General features: G+C 44.4%; 5 protein-coding genes across 5 annotated transcripts; 4 read left to right on the top strand and 1 right to left on the bottom strand.

The window, feature by feature from the left end:
* Positions 1 to 6,877: 6,877 nt before the first annotated feature.
* Positions 6,878 to 7,640, top strand: N7508_003201 (cytochrome b561 domain-containing protein; the record flags this gene model as incomplete). The annotated part of the gene is made up of 3 exons (XM_058461267.1): positions 6,878 to 6,923; positions 6,978 to 7,228; positions 7,284 to 7,640. 3 exons carry the CDS (start codon positions 6,878 to 6,880, stop codon positions 7,638 to 7,640), a joined length of 654 nt encoding a protein of 217 aa, XP_058321844.1.
* A 1,080-nt stretch (positions 7,641 to 8,720) lies between these two features.
* On the top strand, positions 8,721 to 9,860 carry N7508_003200 (uncharacterized protein; the record flags this gene model as incomplete). Its single annotated transcript, XM_058461266.1, has 1 exon — positions 8,721 to 9,860. The coding sequence occupies one exon, from the start codon at positions 8,721 to 8,723 to the stop codon at positions 9,858 to 9,860; it is 1,140 nt and encodes a 379-aa protein (XP_058321843.1).
* Positions 9,861 to 10,841: 981 nt separating this feature from the next.
* Positions 10,842 to 12,890, bottom strand: N7508_003199 (ankyrin repeat domain-containing protein; the record flags this gene model as incomplete). The annotated part of the gene is made up of 1 exon (XM_058461265.1): positions 10,842 to 12,890. The coding sequence occupies one exon, from the start codon at positions 12,888 to 12,890 to the stop codon at positions 10,842 to 10,844; it is 2,049 nt and encodes a 682-aa protein (XP_058321842.1).
* A 747-nt stretch (positions 12,891 to 13,637) lies between these two features.
* N7508_003198 (HET domain-containing protein) lies at positions 13,638 to 15,077 on the top strand (the record flags this gene model as incomplete). Its single annotated transcript, XM_058461264.1, has 1 exon — positions 13,638 to 15,077. The coding sequence occupies one exon, from the start codon at positions 13,638 to 13,640 to the stop codon at positions 15,075 to 15,077; it is 1,440 nt and encodes a 479-aa protein (XP_058321841.1).
* A 2,140-nt stretch (positions 15,078 to 17,217) lies between these two features.
* Positions 17,218 to 18,506, top strand: N7508_003197 (uncharacterized protein; the record flags this gene model as incomplete). Its single annotated transcript, XM_058461263.1, has 2 exons — positions 17,218 to 17,621; positions 17,732 to 18,506. 2 exons carry the CDS (start codon positions 17,218 to 17,220, stop codon positions 18,504 to 18,506), a joined length of 1,179 nt encoding a protein of 392 aa, XP_058321840.1.
* Positions 18,507 to 19,214: the final 708 nt, after the last annotated feature.

Genomic DNA, 19,214 nt, shown 5'->3' with positions numbered 1-19,214 from the left:
TTTCCTATAGATAGCGCTATAGAGGGCGCTAAAACTAATAGTCTATGCACCTAGTCACCTAATGTATCAAAAGACTATGACCTATCGACCCGCAAGGCTAACTTTGGTAGAGATAGGGCCTCTGATAATTAGCTTATCTCCTGTTCTTCGTTCGAGAAGCTCGTCCTCTCCGATCTAGGCTTAGACTACGACCGGTCCTCTTTTGAAGATTCCCACGATATAGATTCTTGCACAGAAGACTCGCTTGATTTCTTCTTCTAGGAAATAACTAATAGGTGCTGCGGAAAAACTAGTCTGAAATAATATAAACTACCAAAAAAAATTGAAAAACAAGGGGCTACTAGCTCGAACATAACTATTTCCTTTTAATTGTAGAAGGCACCTTGTATTCTGATCTAAGTCTAAAAATCAAAATATATAACTTGCTATTTGTAGCCTCTATTTCTAAGGTAAGTCAGAAAGTGAGGAAGTTAGAAGGGTAGTGTAATGTATGTAGTAGTCTTACTACCACGATATATATATATCCAAGGTGGGATTTTGACTTTCTTTAGAATCTAAGGCCTTTTTTATTCTGCCTAATAGAGTAATAGAGATATCTATATCCGACTATTCTACAACTCACTACTAGCTTTTATATATAGCCCTAGATAGCGGCTTACGGTTGGTTATAAGATCTAGTACTTGAAACATTGATTTTAAACTCTGTGGTGTTATAGTTAGCGGATAATTAGACTGTAAAAATTTCCTATAGGACTAATAGGAGTTCTATAGGAATTCCCACGGGACTAATAGGAATTCCTACGGGACTAATAGGAAATCCTATCCAATCTACTAATTAGACTATCGTCTACTATAGGGTAGTTACTTATTATATAATAGATCTAAACACTTCTCTTAGTCCGAGACTATACCCCTATCGTATCTTCTACGGTCGTATACTACAATTTCTACTTAGTAAGATAATCCTTTACGTTCTTATATTCACGCTAATATATCTGAATTAAGTTAGTCTTCTAATACTAGCCCTTTCTCGTAGCTCCTAAGCGATACGCCTAATCTTACCTTACTCTTTTTAGATAACCAATCCCTTATATACAAACCCTTTGATAGCTAGCGAACTTCTACCTCTTTACCTAGGTCTTAATTTATTACCCCTGTTTCCGCTCCTCTCGCTCTCGAGCGTGGCGGGCCTCCGAATAAGCAATTCTGGGTGATCCGAACCGAAATAAATAAAGACGAATTCGTTTAATAGTGGGTACAAACATAAGTAGAGGAGATATAGAAACGGATTCGCTAGGATGCGAAACGTACCTTAGATACTTGGGACGATTTTGACCAAGTCGCCTATTTCATTACTGGTGAGCCAAAGGTTTTATGTCGGAAGTGTGGAAAGATATTTCTATATCCTTAGTTAACCTTAAATAGGACCAATTCTATAAAGCGTTATAGAGTAGTAGGCCTATGTCAGCGTACTTCTAAGAAGAACTCAAGGTAACAGAATATCCAAATATCGTTGGAATCAGCGGTATAAATAATCTACTACCTACTTATTCGGAACTACTACTAAATGATTATCTCTATCTATAGGCTCAATATACCCCGAATAAAAGCAAGGTCTTCGATATCGATCGGTAGGAACGTATATAAGTTATATTGATTGCAAAATCCTCGCTTCTATTCCAATTCCTCGCGTATCGTGATTTTGAAGATTTAATTGCAGAAGCCTAGCTTTGCCCTTCAAAGCCTAAACTACTTTCACCTAAAACTGCACGATATCGACTTCACACGATAGTAAAGGAGGACTAGGAAAAGGTTCTATCGGCACTACTATAAGGCGCAAAACTCTTAATCGCGCTTGATTGCTAGATATCACCGTTCTAATAGGCGTTTATAGCTATTACTAGGTACTTTCTTGATTGTGACTAGAAGTTTCGTGAAGTCCTTCTCGGATTCGAGCTATTATATAGAATACACTCTGGTGCTAATCTTAGTGCTACGGTTTTTGCACTACTCCAAAAGTATAGTATTGTTGATCGGGTATTAGTAGTAACTACTGATAATGCGTCGAATAACACTACTATGGTTGAGAGTATCTAATATTCGATTAACTCTCTTGAAATACCTAATTAAACACTAATCGTCCGGATTCCTTGCCTCGCGTATATTATTTAATTTAGCCTACGTGATCTCCTTAGTTCAATAAAGGTTGACCCAAAAAATGACACGACCGACCGCCAATAGTTAGAAGATCAAGAGTAGTCACTCCGCGCTATCTAACAATAGCAAGGGATTTCGTACACACTTTCAAAGGTAAATCTCAATAAACCTATTCGTGGTATCATTCTCTAATATATTATATATAGATTCGTGGCCTTACTATCTTTATTAATACTAGTCCCTAACGCCGTGATACTTTTCTTAACCTTCAAGTATAAGAGCCGAAGCTAATTCTAATACAAGATATTCGAACTCGCTAGAACTCAATATTTCTTATATTAAGACGAGCAAAACGTCTTATATCGATCTTCGATAAATACTGTATCGAGCATAACTAGCCTCGGTTTAAACTAGATTTAGAAGAATGGCGATAGATCGATTACCTTCTCTAAATCACATAGCCATTCTACAAATAGATAACCGGTCTATCAAAAATCAAAGATATCACAATCTACAATATCTTCAAGGTATACAACGTACTCTTTGAGTATTTTGAGAAGTCAATTCGTTAGCTTTAACGGAAAAGGGTGGCTTAGAAAAAAGCAATGCTCTACGCCTTTTATGCAGGAAAGGAGAAGTTATCTATCTACTACAATAAGACAGAGCAAGTTTATAGCTATCTCTTCGCGATTAGGACAATTCTTGCCCTAGAATATAAGCTCGAATTCTTCTCAGAGAAAGACTAGGCTAACAATAACTATGAATAGCGTCGGAGGTATAAAGAATCTCTACGGCGGTATCTAATTAAATATTAGCAAGAGTCTCCTCTACTACCCTCGCTACCCTCGCCACTAGATACTTTAAGTTAACTAGCGAGTCATTTTGATACTTTGTTCAACGAGGATCGATCTCTACAAAATTAGCCCTAGAGATCCGGCTTTAAAAGTGAGCTTAGTGATTATCTAAATATTGGTATAAATACCCGCTTCGGTGCTTCAAAGCTTATAGTCTAACCTTCTATATAGGACGATAGAAAGATCTTAACCCCTATAACTATTAGCGCTCTCACCAACACTAATATCCTACACTTGCTAGTCTAGCACGGGATATTTTCTCAATTCCTACTATAGGGGCTAGCGTTAAGCGCCTTTTCAACTCCGCCCGTGATATATACTATTATCGGCGTGGCTCCCTTCAAGCTTCTACTATCTAGGATCTAATAATATTTCGCTATATCTCGAACTTCTAGATAAAACAAGACGAAATTGGATTAGGTGATAGAGGCTATACTCGTGAAAAGAAGTAGGCTAATAAGGAGAATAGGGAGGAAGAGCTTCTATAGGAAATCCTAACTACGATTAGTGACGATAAGGAAGAGCCAAGTAGCGAGACACAAGCCTAACCAGTTATTCAAATACTAAGTAAACGCGTCCTTAGAAAGAGACGAAAGAGCACTACGTCTATATTAGATACTAAGGAGAATAAGGAGAATAAGGAGAACCAACCCGCGGTAGGAAATGATACACAGACAAGGATAGCAACAAGAAATCGAGGTCAGAAGCGGCCAAGGCGAGAAGATAAAGATTTTGTATATATATAAGAATCCAAATTTTACTTGGTCCAAAATCATCTATCGTTTAGAAAAAGCTATTGTAAATGAAATACCGTTCAGAACCGCCAAGAAATGCATAATTCATATAAGTCACGAGATAGCTCATGTTTGCATTGTTTACAGTCCCATGGGAATTCCTATAACTCCTATAGGAGTTCCCACGGGAGTCTAGTCCCGCCATGGGAATTTCCTATAGATGTTTAGTCCCATGGACCCACTCCCATGGGACCAAAATTAGTCCCATGGGAATTCCCATGGACAGTCCCATGGGAGGCGTCCCATGGGAAATGTCAAGGTCTAGCCCTAGCTACCTAGTCAAAATAATCCCAAACATCAGAGAAGTGCCGTGAGTCCTAGCGTAGGCGCTTCTTTCTTCCAAAGTCTGATTGTAGCCACTATTGTACGAACTCGATAGTGAAATGGGGATGGCACGATGGCAGTCTGACATAGCAGACGGGTCGATACTAATGAAGAGATCACACAACCACTCCCATGGCCTGAAGGCGTAGAGAGCGGTCCCTGAAGGTGTAAATCGTACCGAACCTGATGCTATATCATGAATCAAGAAGTTTTGCGAGTAACTGTAGTCATATTGAGGTTGTTGGATCATGCTCCTCTCTCTCTGTAGGAGAAGACTGCATGTCTCCTGAGGCATCTATGATGCCTCAGGCCATTAAAATACTACTGTCACGGGATTCACCACTACAATAGTTATTTCTTTAGTATATACTATATATAGAGTGACACGGTTAGGTCGAACAGTCTCGAGGTTAGGTAGAATCGGAGACAAGAAGGTTTGTAGTGTAAAATCGGAGTCGATTGCGGAGCTTACGACCGGAGGAAATGCCTATTAACTAATCGATGGATTAGGGGTAAGGTCGTCCGAAGGAAGAATTGGAAGGTTATCTAGTAGTAGGAGGTCTATATTATACGTAGATAATACATAGGTATTAGTGAATTGAGACATTAGGGACTATACATATTAAAGGGTTTCTCGCTAATAACTATTAGACGACTTACAGAAGATTCTAAAACGCGTAGACTTATATTTGGGGGCCTCGCGATACCCCTGTTCTTCGAAGACAAAAAGATGATATATCAATAAAGGCCTACATAGGAAGAAGAAAAGGTATATTAATTGGTTTATCGCATATATACAGAACGGGTAACCCGCGGGTTACCCGCCAAGAACCCGTAAACCCGTGGGTTTGGGTTTGGGTTTTGGGTCCATACCCGACCCATGGGTACGGTTCCTGAAGTCGTACCCAAACCCGACCCAAAGCGAGGTCTAACCGCCCCGCGGGTCTAAACTTTGTAACCAAGAACCGCCCCGCGGAGGGGCGGGGCGGGGCGGTACGCGGGTCTTGCGGTTCCATCTCGAGGCCTACATACTCATCCAAATACCACTCAAAAAAGCCTTGAACAATCCTTAGCGTGATATTTTAAGCCAATAGTTATAGTCTTTGTTGTCAAGTTCTTGCACCTATCTAAAAGTTCATTAGTTAAAGCATATAGATTAAATAAGCAACGGTATAATACTTTTGAAAGTTAAAATGGATTCCCTTCAACCGCTCCTTCGTCGATAAGACTTTGTTAGTCGTGACTGTTGGATCCGGCTGGCGGACAAATGCATTCCAGTCTCGAACCCGCTTTGGTGGCTTTAGGGAGCGCATTTCGATTGCGGTGGGCTTGAACGGGAGGGGAAAGCTTGATTGAGATCTAGGAAGAGGGGGAGTGTACGATACTTAACCACTGCGAGCCAAAATAATAATAATCAATCCGTAGTGAAAGTCTAAATTTGGCAATCAATTAATTATCGCCCATGATAAAGCCGTCGGGCTTATAATAGGTATGCAGCAAGATCGGGCAATCATGCGCTAAACCCGGTTGGACATATGGCACTAGTCCTAATTAGATCTATGAAAACGCCTATACGGAATCACCACGATTATCTCCCACAACACCACGCACAACCGTGGTCTTTCCGCTGTCCCCATGGATTACACCATATCGGATGTTGGATGAAGAGAGCTGCAGAATTTGCCGTTATAGATCCACTGGATCCACAGTTCATATCTGCGCGGTTGAGCTGTATGGATCACCGAAAGTGGGTCCAAGTTACTCAATGTCTCCGATGTATACTATACACATTGATAGCTTCAGTCCTCTCTATTAGTTTAGCCAGGCGTTTATCATTCGGCGACACTTGGACCTGATACGGATAGCGAGCCAGCCTGTGCTCTAAAACCTTTCATCCAAATGTCTTACTATCCCTGTGAGTTTCCACGCAAATCCTCTCTCGCCAATCAAAGAGACACAGATAGAAAAAACACCATTGCCTGCAGTACAGTCAAGTCTTCCCTGAGGCTTAGAAAAACTCATTTTATCTATGCCGTTTTGATAAGTAATTGATGGGTCACTAAGGTTGTTCTTTTCGCGATACCAAAACAGCCATCGACGTCTTCGCTTCACATGCTTGCAATGCTGGACAAATACATAAAATGAGCTAGGACAGCTTCCTTATCATTCATAAAATATGTGACACCGCTGATTTGTTGTGGACGCGACAAGTAGAGATAAATGCTTCGCCTCCCGTTGTCTGGACTGTCGACGGCATTTTCTGACTGGAGAGGGACACACATCCTACCAACCACACATTGCAGATTTTTGCATGGATGTCCTAGATCGCACATTAATTTGCGTGCCCGACAGCCGATGCAGGCCCTTGGTTTCGGAATCCGCTTTGCGGTGGGTGAGACGATGACCGATGGAAGTAGCTGCTTGTACCAACTGGACTTTACTCGGAAACAATAAACCCCAAAAATATACTCGGAAATCTGAGTCAATTCAGTGGCCTGCTTTTGCTTTTTCAATACTTGCGTGGAATGTCGTCGTGGATACGAGGAGAGGTGGCTATGCAGGCTTGGCCTTTACACGTCCTTGCATTTCTTGGTATCTGCCAAACAAAGAAATATGAAAAGACGACGGGAATATATGAGGCTGCCTAGAGGTACGGATTCAAAGAATATATATAAGTATTCGCAGGTTGTCATGTTGACATACGTTTGGAAATTACAATCAAGAAGATATAACCGTTTGGGAAACAAAATGCAAAATTATTACATGCGCTTCACAATTTGGCTCTACGTTGTTGGTAAGAAAAGCTTTCTGGTATGATCAAGTGATCAGATGTACTAATCATGGAAAGGCCTTGCCCCCAATATCTGTTCCGCCGAGGTCATTTATGAAGATCTCCCCTTGGTGCCAAAGTATCTCAAGATACATGGCATAGTGATGGGACTTGCTTTCGCTGTCATGATGCCACTCGGCGTGCTTATCATTCGTATTTCCAAGGTAAAAGGAACAATTTGGATACACGCCGGATGGCAACTTGTTAGCTGGGCTCTGATGATTGCTGGATTGGTTTCTGGCATTCGTGTTGGTCAGATACTAGACCGAGTACGTCATCTTTTGCCCTAGCTAGGCTAAAGATTGACTAACGTGAATATTGCAGCTCGAAAATAATGCCCACACGGTAATTGGCACCATTGTCGTCGTGGCTTTATTTCTCCAACCATTCATCGGATTGGCACACCACCTTCGCTTTCGCAAGAATCGGAAACCGAGTTTTATTCACATCTGGTATGGGCGGGTGCTCATATTGTTAGGGATCATCAATGGCGGTCTTGGATTAAAGCTCGCTGCAAATTCCACTGGAGGGGCTATCGCATATGGAGTGGTGGGTGGTATCTTCGGCATGCTCATTATTATCTTGGCTATTCAGCGTGAAGCGAAGAATCGTGGTTGGTGGTCCCAACCATTGCGGATGCCATCACCGTCTGGGCCAGCTACGGAACATGTATCTAGATAGGAGGGTATATATTCATGGATTGAGCTGATAATTGTACGATGGTAGCGAACAGGAGTGCCTTCATGCCATAAGCACCTGATTCTTTTTTTACCCCTCCAATGCATTGATAGGCTGGTAAATCCTTTGGCTGGTGAATCTCAAACAGCGGTATCTTGTCCCGGGGATCAGCAGATACCAATAAACTATGCAAAAGACATCTTACAATTCAATTTTGCTCTATCATTCTGCACACAACTTCCGACCCCTCTATGCACCGCGGAGATGGAACGTTTCAAGGTGGCCACGGCTATAAATTGAAAATCGCTCTGCAGAGATCTATGGAATGCCTTTTGATGATAGGCTCTGAGTGCTGGAGAGACTCGGCGAAACAAAGGATAAGGTACAAAATCTCTAATTCCTGTATGACGGTTATACCAACTATGCAGCACCATGATGAAACTTGGCTCCTGGCGTGCAAAGACATCAGAAATGGTTCAAATATTGAATTGGACGATGCCTGGGAGTCATTGATGAAAATAGACGATCGCATTTTAATAAAGACAAAAGTTCATTGGCTATCCCCTGACTCCCGGGGCGGTCCGCAGCATCTCATCCCGTAGGCATCCACACACCCAGATATGAGCAGCCAATCACCGAGAGAGCAGAGTAGCGAGTAGCGCAGAGCAAAAGTCCTATACTGCATATCTATGTCCAATGAAAACCCACCAAAAGCCGCTGAGAACTAACAGCGAGACTGGCTACCCCTCTTTTCATGAAGCCCCGATGCAAACATAGCCCCGAAGCCGCCATTTACCGTTTCACACACCTAATGCTTGCCAGGCCTCATTGGTATCTCTTCTCAGTCATCACTAATGCCTCATATCTAGCGCTTTTTAGTTTCTATTTTGAGAGCTGCGCCACTTTTTTGTGGCACAGTAATGCCCAAGTCTTATGGGATACTTCCAGGGCTCTGCACTATTTATATGCGCCTTCGAACAGGAGAATAACATACTTAAATGACGATGAGGCAACAATAGAAAAGCTCTTCACAGCCAGCAGAATATTACACTCGTGTCTCTGTATTCATTCATACCTTTCAAAATGCCTTCCCGATATTCCTATGCTCCAAGTCCACCTTCAGTCCATCTATCTGACATCATCAAACTCGAACCAGAGGAAGAGCCATGGTGTGCCGGCTATGCTCCTTCGCAGGGTCGTCGCTGTCACGCCCGCACAAATGCATACGGTCGCAGGTCAGCCATGGTGCTTCTCAACGAGGGTACCAAAGATCTTCGAGCCGGTCGCAGCATCGATGCGCTGCTGGAAGATTTGGCTCCTCATGTACTATGCACAAGGTTCCATCAAAACCAAGCTTCGGATCTCACACGTCGTTGGAGAGGACAAGTTCACCAGTATCTCAATTCGCAGGGAACCTTTACACCATCGACACAGCAGACGAGGGTATCATCGCGAATTGTCGACACAGAGACCGCTGAATCTGAACTGGAGGAGAGAATTGCCGTTCTCCAACAGAGACTTCGGAATTTGAAAGAGATTAGGCGCCTCGAGGCTGCTGAAAGTTACCTACCAATTACTGCAAGCCCTCCTTTCTATCGCGAGAGGAGAAATCCAAACGCAGTTGTTAGTTCAAGTATTCCGACAAGCACGTTGAGCAGGAATACTCCGCCAGTGAATCGTGTTGATAGAACATCCACTGTGCAAACAACACAATCTACGAATCAGCCATCAATGACTGTACTTCGACCCGAGCAAGTACAAATCAGTCATCAAATAAGGGCGGTTTCTCCTTTGAGTCCGAGACTAGCGACGCCATCCACTGGGGTTCACGCCTCCAGCAGGACCAGAAGCCATGATAGCCAGAATAGAATTTCACAGACCACTCGCCGCGAGGCTGAAGGAGAATGTGGGATCTGTTTGTGTGATTTGCTCCCTTCAAAGCAAGATATAGCCGGGGACACGGACGAGGAAAGCGATCACATTGGCAGCGATGAATACAGCCGGGATGATCAAAGTGATGATGATGATTATGATGATGAGATTGATGACGATGAAGAGAATGAAGAGCAGGAAACCGAGGATAAGCATGAACGCCAAGACGAAGAACTGGCTTGGTGCAAGGCACGCTGTGGAGTAAACTTCCATGCGAAATGCATCGAACAATGGCTAGAAACAGCTCGTGCTCCTACATGCCCAGCATGCAGAAGTACTTGGAAACATTGAGTTTTGAAGTGGAACCAAAGAGATACAAATCATTACATGCGAAGGAAGTGAGGTCAGGCAATCAGGTCGCTTGGTGAGAAGAGCTTGCAGATTTAGGATATCCCAAGAGGGGGCTTTCTTAGTCGATGACCAGGCCACTGAGGTGACTCCCTTGTGGTGACCATTTTGGCCTGCGAGTGTCTGGCACTTGCTCGTTACTGGGTCCCAGATCTTGATTGTCTTGTCGTCGGATGCCGACGCGAGCCGGTTGCCACCTGTAAAACCCACCGCAAACTTTCCTCCTTCAATTGATAGCTGTTCTTCATAGACTTCCGCTTCAGAGAACAAAGGCATAGAATGTATGGAGTTGGTTCTTGGCCCTGTCATCGGCGTATCAGACAAAAGAGACTGCCACTGCAGACTACTAGCGCTGCAGTTTGTGTTGAACCACGCTTAAACGATCTTATGTTTAAGGCACTCAAGTTAGTTGCTAAGCTTTCTTCTGGAAGGCCACTACATCTTGTCAGATAGTCTTTCAAAGCCACTGCCTGGGCTGATATAAACTTTTTCTTGAGGATCAAGGTAGCCTCACAACCAATCATGCGCCAGGACTTACTCAACGTTGAGTCGATGTTTAGGAGCCTCGGTAATAAGGCCTAATACGAAGTTCATGCAGAGCCCAGTTGAGGTGCCTAGCGATCGGAGGCGAACTTGCGTTCTGTGGTCGCGCGCACAGTCGAATAGGTGCTTGATAGTGGGGAATGGGGGAAATCCGTTCGCATGCAAAATACCATGGCCCCGAGCGCCCACAAATCGACAGCTGACGTGTAATGATCAGATAATTCATCGACGAATTCCGGTGCCATGTAGCCATAAGAACCAATCCGATGTGTGCCAAGGGCAGTACCATCTGTGTTTTTGCATATTGTGGAAAGCTCACACCTTAACTGATTATATTGTGTAATTGAAAACATTGATGAATTATTCTATACGCCCAAAATCTCAAACGGGATACAGACAACGCCAGTGATATTGCGTCAAAGCCTTGGCCGTATCAACAGACCAATCAACATTATCATCTGTCAGAGAGGGAAGTAGGCTCAGGATGTTATCGAACTTGAGATTTCGAGTATCCATCACATTCAAAAACTTCTTCAGCACATCTGACTTGAAGTCACGGGCTGCAGTCTCAAGAGGTGTAATTCTGTCCCCCAATCCAAAAATGGGATTTGCACCTCGATCAAGCAGCATGTCTATGACACCTTGTCTCATTTCCTCCGTCGCATGGGTCAAAGCTGTAATCCCATTGTGACCAATAGAATCGGCCAACGCCCCACGATCGAGCAATAACTGAGTCATTCGCTCTACCTCTTCATCAGCGCCCCAATCAGATGCCGCTGTGACCAACAGCGATAGCATTCTTCCTTGCTCATCACAGCACAAATTATTGACATCGAATCCTTTGTCAAGAAATAATTTGACAACCTCAGTCTCAGTTGATCTAACAAAATTCAATAGAATTTGCTGGTGCGTAGGACTGCTTGGACAGAGCTCGACATTCATGTGCTCAAGCAACATGTTAAAAATTTCAAAGTTACATGGACATGCGACAGATTTAAAAAGCTGATTGACTTCGTCGTCTTGAAGACCGCTGTCAGCAGTTTTCTGGAGGCGAATCTCGATCCCTCTCAGTTCCAATATCTCCAGCCAGTTTTTGACAGCCGAGGAATTTCCGTATCGGCAAGCTTCACCAAAGAGGCCTTTCAGTGCGCCAGGGCTGGCCTCCTGATAAATAACACAGTCCAGTACAAGCCGGGAACAGTCTTCACTGCCACTATAGGCCCGTGGTATGTGGTTGAGTTTGACAGTATCATCGGGGTACTTGCAAAGTAAATGACGGGCCATGAGGAATTTACCTGCCTTTACTGCTTGTAATGTAATTCTCGAGACCAGCTCTTTCAACTGTTCAGGCGACAAAGTTCTCGAGTAGACTTCAATCAGTATGTCGACACAACCGATATGATCTCTCTTCACTGCCCAATGAAGGGGATTCCAGGGGCAGCGGAGTTTATAAGTTACCTCGTCAAGCGCCACACGACGGGCAAACGGGTAATTATATAGGATGTAGGATTTACTGTCCAAAGTCTGACGTAGCAAACCCTCTTTTCCAACCGCAGAAAACAGAACTAGTAGACTGCGATATGCTCCATATTCTTCGGCGGCTGCGGACATATCGATATTGTCCAGGATGTGTGACAAGATTTCTCTTTTCCCGCGTCTTGCCAAAACCCGCCAATGTGGGGAGTCCTCAAGCTTTGGGATTCCGTTCTTTTCCAATAAAAATGAAACAACACCCATATCAGGAAAACCTTTTAGTGCAGCTTCAAAGAGCAGAGGCATGGTTTGGTGAGCCTCATTGAACATCGTATTCGCCCCAGCTTGGAGAAGATAATACGCAATATCCCATTTCTCATTTTGGATCGATTGCCTGAGCAGGATGCACCCAGTAGATTGGTCGACTTCAAAGTCTAATTTCTCTACCAGATACCTGACTGCACTCAATGAGCCAGCACGAACCGTACGCATTAGCGCCCCTGCTTGGTCGTTTAATCCGTGGCAGCTCTCTGCCTTGGCTCCTCGTGAGACCAGGTATTGAGCAATATCCATGTTTTCACTGATTAACGCACATAGAAGGGGTGGATCATTCGAATTCGTAGAGAGGGAGCCCTGGTCTACCAGCAAACGGACGATCTCAAGATGTCCGTTGGTAGCTGCGACAGCCGTCAAATTATCGGCTCCGCCCTCTCTGAGCACAGAATTGATGTTCACTCCATGATCAATCAGGCGACGTAGGGCATCTGCGTTGCCATTGGTGACTAGACGTTCCAGCATGAATCCACTGGTTGTCTCGGGCAATTGCGAATAAAGAGCCTTGTTGGCGAGTGCATTGAGAAATTTGCATGTTTGCGCTACTGCGTTCAATTCCGATTGATAATCGAGATGGTAGAGGATTTCAAGGATGATTTCGTTGGGAAGGTTGTGGAAAGGCATTGCTGGTTTCAGTTCTAAAAATTCGATGCAGCCGCGCGCGGGGGCTGGTTGTTTATATGTTAAACTGAACAATCACATGACATGCGGGTCAATTCAACTAGCATTGCGCATCCTCATGGATTGAATAATAAGTGCTGCCTGCTGGATGTAATTGTCTACTAATATTTTTGCCTGTCCAGGTGATCCTCTGTTACGGCAAAATCCGCCCTTAAAGGCCGCCCGCGCAAATGGGGGCGGAGAAGATGAATTGTATTGTCAACATGGAGTAAGATCTACAATACAAGGAAAGAAAATCGCGTTGAAATACTGTCTGAGGCTCATGAAATGAATAAGAAACCCAAATGCTGCCTTAAACTGCTACACAACTTGAACAGTACCGCATTGATTGCAACAATCAACTCACCATCTTTGAATCACCCTGAGAGAGACAGTTCTGACTCAAGTTGATTGGCCCTTATGGCGAACTATCAGAAATGTCTTAATATTGTAACATTTCTGTATACCGGCTGCCAGGAATCTTGCATTATCTTACGTGTCCGCTGTAGCCGAGCCTTTCTGTAATTGTGAATGATCGACAGGACCGCTGAGCCTCAAAGCGGTGGGGCAAAGTCATGCTCCTGTACCTTTTCCACAAGTCCTGTAGATAAATCATCTTTTGCTCTTACGTTGGGCACATTTGACACAAAAAATCTCAGTTCAAATAACACACTGGCAGTTGAAGGCCCAGCAATAGTGAAGCCTAGCATAATGGCCTATGATCATATACCCTTCACTCACACAACGCTTTCGTCCGAAACACACCATATTCGCCTTCTCAAATCCAGACATACGGCCCCAAACGAACCTTTACGATTATCCCTCGAATCCTGCAAGCTTTCAGATGACGTCGTATACAATGCTCTATCCTATGAGTGGGGAAGTAATACGCCCGACAAAAGAGTTTTCGTCAACGATCAGCCCTTCCTCATTCGAGCAAACTTGCATGATTTCCTTTGGATATTGGCATCTAGCGAAGTTAGAAATGCATTATTCTTTGCGGATGCCATCTGCATCAACCAAGAAGATATTCCCGAGCGAAACAACCAAGTGCAACACATGAGTGAGCTGTATCGAAAGGCAGCGAAGGTCCTGATCTGGCTTGGGCCTGGCTCAGCTGAGTCTGACCTGATTCTAGATATGTGTGTAGAAGGGAAACAAGACGATATCGATTTTCAGGGCTCTACCGGAGAGGCGCTGAATGCAGTGTATGAGCGCTCTTACTGGACACGGCTTTGGATAATTCAGGAGCTATCTTTGGCCAGAGAAGGAATTCTTTTCTGTGGTCTGAAAGCTGTATCTTGGTCCGAATTCAGAAGATTGACAACATTCGTGAAGGGGGATTTCGCTCCCGGGGGATTCACGGGATGGGATATACAGCTTGGCAGTTTGCCGAGGGGCCTTTATGCACGTGATATCCTGGACAAATTAGAGGATTTTGGAAAAGAAGAAAATACCCTGAAAGATACGATTGATGACCTCATTGTCCATGGTGGCCTTGCCCAGTGTATGGACATTCGTGATCGTGTCTACGGCCTGCTTGGCCTAGCACGAGTAAAAAAGGAGGATAAACGGGGTGTTCAAATCAAGGCAGACTATTCGGTCACACCTGCAACGCTGTTTTTCCAACTGCTAAGTAACATGCCATATGCCCTTCGCCTAAAACATGCACTGAAAGTGCTCAACATACTCGATTTGCACCATGCCAATGAATCTGAATGGGATCTTGAAAAACCAGATAAAATTTTGGATCTCGCCTTCGAAGTTGGACTCACTCACCTTGGGCACGTTCGACACACGGGTTTCGTTCAATCAGCTACATGTGAGCCATGCATGAGGTGGAACAAGAGGGATAATCATGTTCCATTTGAGCCAGACGAAGACCAGCAGCGAGTACTTGGAGGCAAGACCATTACTGAGTTTGTGGTGGGTGACGGACAGCTCAGCTTGGCTGCACATAATTGTGGACCCCTGTTGTCCCTCGGTAACTATAAAATCTGTATAAATGAAGGCAAGCCAGCTAGTGAGGGGGATGAAATTTTCCTTTTGGAAGAATCCAAGATCGTTTTGATTCGACACCAAGCAAATCCCAATGATGCATCGGACAAAACAGCCACAATTCACGCGAGGGATCCTAGCAAACAAAAATGATGAAGATACTGTCTCGGAAGCAGCAAGACTGTTTGGAATTTGTGCACCTTCTTTGCCTGCCCCGACAACTGCTCGTATAGAGCAGGAACAGCCCAGACACCCGTTTGAGACTTTGCATGAGAAACTTAGTTTGCGGCAGATCTTGCTCATCTTGACACAGACTGGCCAGCATAGTACATATTGGGATCAACCGCTTTGAGTGAGACTAGAAAAATTACGGACAGAAGCTGCCCCTTTGGTTATGCCATGAACAGTTTCCGGGTTTTCTTTTGACTAAAATCAATATTGAAAGTACATCAAGTTAAAGATGGGATGAATCAATTTTTGGTAGAATTGTGTTCTACATTAAATTTCCATTACTTTTCGAATATCTCATTTGACAAGCTGTGGCATACCAGTGTTCCGCCCCGGTGTAAATCGCCAGAAAGCTATGGCATACCAAATTATCAAGTTGTGTAATTTTCTCAAACATCTGAATTGGCTCATAGATAGATTTTCTGTTTTTTCGGTCCCCGAAAAAGGTTGTCTTGACAAAGGTTGTTGACCTTAAGCATCACAGTACTCACGTGCGTTAATCCAACATCAACCATTTTGCCCTTAACAAATCTACATTGTTAGTGAGTCAGTTGTCCACACTTGCACCTTAAAACCCTCGCAAGTGAGCTTCAGTCCGCCATATTCCGTCTTTTAGATCCACTCGGTCCCAAGTCCCGTTTCTAGGGCACTATTAAATGCAAACGCTACTGCCCACCCCAGACAAACAAAGTTTGAGTCGAGAGGAGTTGCAAGGGGACTGGGCTGGTTCTGCTCGTTTCTGGGCTGATGACTACAATAAGCTTGAGGCGACCATCAGATGGTTACAATAGTATATTCTTGCTGTATTGCTTGTCTGCTAGCCGCAATGCCTCGCCAACTTATCCTTCTCTCGAGACACGGGCATGTTGGAGTGGCATTGGTGGGGCCAAATGAACAAATCGATTTCAATTGAGGTATTTTATTAACAGATGGTTTTTCAGGTCTCTCCTTCTCGCAATTTACCAATCTACTCTATCGCCCATTCCGTGGTTGTGAGCGCACTCCTGGCTCTCATTATATTGGCTCTTCGTTGCACTCCACAATGTTGCTTCCATGGCAGTATCTGGGCTATACGTAGCATATCCCATGATTTAAATCTTGCTGTGCTGTTACCGCGTGAGGGGAGATGCCTTTATGTATGTTGACAGCCAGAACGATATTGTCAATTTACCCGATGCGAAACTTTCCTGGGGGTCTTTCCACTGTTCTGGAATCTGGCGCCTGTTACAAGGGCCCAATTGGTACCGGAATGGTTGTAGCGGGCTTTTAGTTTGCTGGGAAGGAAGAATGTTGTTGCTTGGCGGGTGAAGTGAAGAGCTAGACAAGCCAGGGCTACAAGACCAATGTAGCTGAGTGAAGTAACTCCAGCTTGAGATGCAGCTGGAGACATACATGTTAGAATCTTGAGGGCTGTTCTTGCTATGGTTGTAGTTGTTATTATGATATTAATGTAGACATGAGGAAAATGCCTTCTTACTCGGAAGCAGTGGGGGCCTTGGCTCACTTAAGCTTTCCCTCGGCTAAGGCGCCGAGGTACCGCCTGCTAATTGGTTCGAAAGAGGAGAGATGTAGGGGCAGTGTTGCGAGGCCATAGCAATGTTTTAACAACTAAGAGGCTATGATTGGTAGGTAAGTCAGGGTTTCGCGTCCGACAAACCCTCGGACCTCGCTTCAATTCAGCATTTCCAGTTAGAACCAAAATGAGAAATCCCGTATGCTGTCCTAATAGAACCAGCAAATCGAAATCATTGACGCCGAAACATTTTACAAGCCAATCTATAGACTCCTTGGGATTCTTTTTCCCAAACTCGAATATGAGCCGCATGAATTTTAGCGTATGGTTGCTATGCGAGGGGCGGCTGAACGTTCCCACCTTAACTCCGTTTGTGCCGTGTCAGATCCTTGCCAATCCAAGCGGGGAGGGTCCAAATTGGAGATTCAGCCCGTTGATCCCATACTCCACAGGGTCCTGTTCCCACCCTTTTCGTAGGCTGGTGCTGTTTTCTCCGGGCCCATGATTTTTGCTTCTCGTACTTTCTTTCAGCATGCATTATAACTCGGAACAATGACAACAACACCTGCTTCGGATCTTACGATTGCCCATTTTGGTCCACTTACGACCACGTTCTCGCCACCGTCGAAGTGTGCCACCGCGAACTGGGTCAGTTACAACACAGACAACGCCCTTTTGGCATGGGGGGCTGTCTGTGTCACCAAGGGCGTTCCGACTGGCGCAACTTCCGCAAAGGTATGGAATTGGGCCTCATCTTGCTACCCAGATGGTATCAAAGGTGTGTTTACTGGCGCGGGAGTGAATAATGTCTTCACTCCCGGTAATGCCTGTCCATCTGGATGGACCGCAAATTATACCACCAGCGCTGGCCAGAGGGGCCTATCCCCATCACACAATATTGGTCGAATGGGAGCTACCGTGCGCGATGGTCAAATTGCCACAGTATGTTGTCCATCGTAAGTTTTTTACTTCATCAACCTCAACGAAGCGGAAAGGTCGTGGTGTCAAACTTTCTAGAAGAAAAGGTTGATTGAAATGACAACGGTTCGGCTAATATCTAGTCTAGTGGATATCGATATGGGGGCAAAGGGTGTGTTAGCACTGCTACAACTGTCAGCACACGACGACTGTACACCACCTCAGACGGAACATGCTCAAGAACTACCGTGTCTGACTTCACCGGTTATATTGAGGCTAGCAACACAAAGCGAGATTTACGAAACGGAGACGGAGACAAGGCGGTGACCTCGCAAGAGTCCAAAACAACGGCGACTTTTACAGCATATCCTATATGCTTGGTGAATGGAGGGGAAATAGTTAATGATGGCGAAAGCACGGGATTATCAACTGGAGCCAAAATTGGAATTGGAATAGGTGTTCCACTTGGTGTCATCCTTATTGCTGTGGTGATGTTTATTTGGTGGTACCGACGCAACCAGTTAAGGAAAACTGCGGCTGCAGCTACACCTGAACCCCCGAGAATGTCCGAAGACACGCCTAAGAAGAGCTCCGGGGTTCCAGTTGGTATGGTAAAACCCGAACTTGATAATGGCGACCCCATGTACCAGAAAGCGGAGCTTGATACCGGCGCCGTGATTGCGTCTGGCCCGTCGCAGGCGCCAGTTGAAATGCCCAATGAACAGATTCCATCTGCACCGGCTGAGCTTCCTGCTGGACAAATCTCAGATGGACCCCAAGCTGAGTTGCCTGGAGATTCTGGATATACCGCTACCAAAATCGGTGGGGACCAAGACTCAAAGGTGGCCAATGTGTCCAATTCTATCCCGACCATTGTCGTAGATCCGTCTTCGCCTCTTCCACCCGAAGAAGAGACAAAATGATCGCGCAATGGAAGGAGATTGGGAAAGTATGGGTATATACGTATTCGGATAAAGGGGTTTTAATATCTACAAAACAAAGTGCCAAAATTATGGCCTTTTTTGGAAACTTTTCAGTATGCACAGAGATTCTCAAGGCTACTAGATTTCATCTTGAGGTAGACGAATTTCACATGCAGTCGACTGCTCCCCAATTCACCACTCCCTCTATTCATCACTCTTTCCCAATTAATCAATCTTCCTTAGTTCATCAGTTACGTGTGTCCCAATGCTATTTTTGGTACGTTCAATATGAGTCTGCATAAGCGGTCGAAACTTCCCTATTTCTCTGTACGTGTATCCGACGAAGTCCTCTTGTCAAACCTGTTTCATGGACTAAGAGAATGTAGCCATTTATTACTCATGACTATGTGATTAAACAACCGATCTGCTCCACGAGTTTCTAGCCACTAAAGAATGAATTCAAGCAGGAATAAAGCTACTATGCTCAATAATATTACACAATTTTGGCTAAATAGAATCCATAATGATCAAAGCGGACTAACCTAACATGCGGAGAGATGCTTCATACCTAGAACATATGTGTTTCGAACATATACCCACTAAGAACTAAATTTCCGACATTTTAATCGCCGCTCATTGCTTTGATAGCATTAATAGGAACTTAGTGTTGCCAAGAGGAGCACTACATTCGACGACTTTTTATTCCCC

Source organism: Penicillium antarcticum, assembly GCF_028974205.1.
Source record: "Penicillium antarcticum strain IBT 31339 chromosome Unknown utg000003l_segment0_segment0, whole genome shotgun sequence".
In the NCBI taxonomy this organism is placed as follows: domain Eukaryota; kingdom Fungi; phylum Ascomycota; class Eurotiomycetes; order Eurotiales; family Aspergillaceae; genus Penicillium; species Penicillium antarcticum.
The sequence above is the reverse complement of the archived record's forward strand: the minus strand, read 5'-3'. Positions and strand labels throughout refer to the sequence as shown.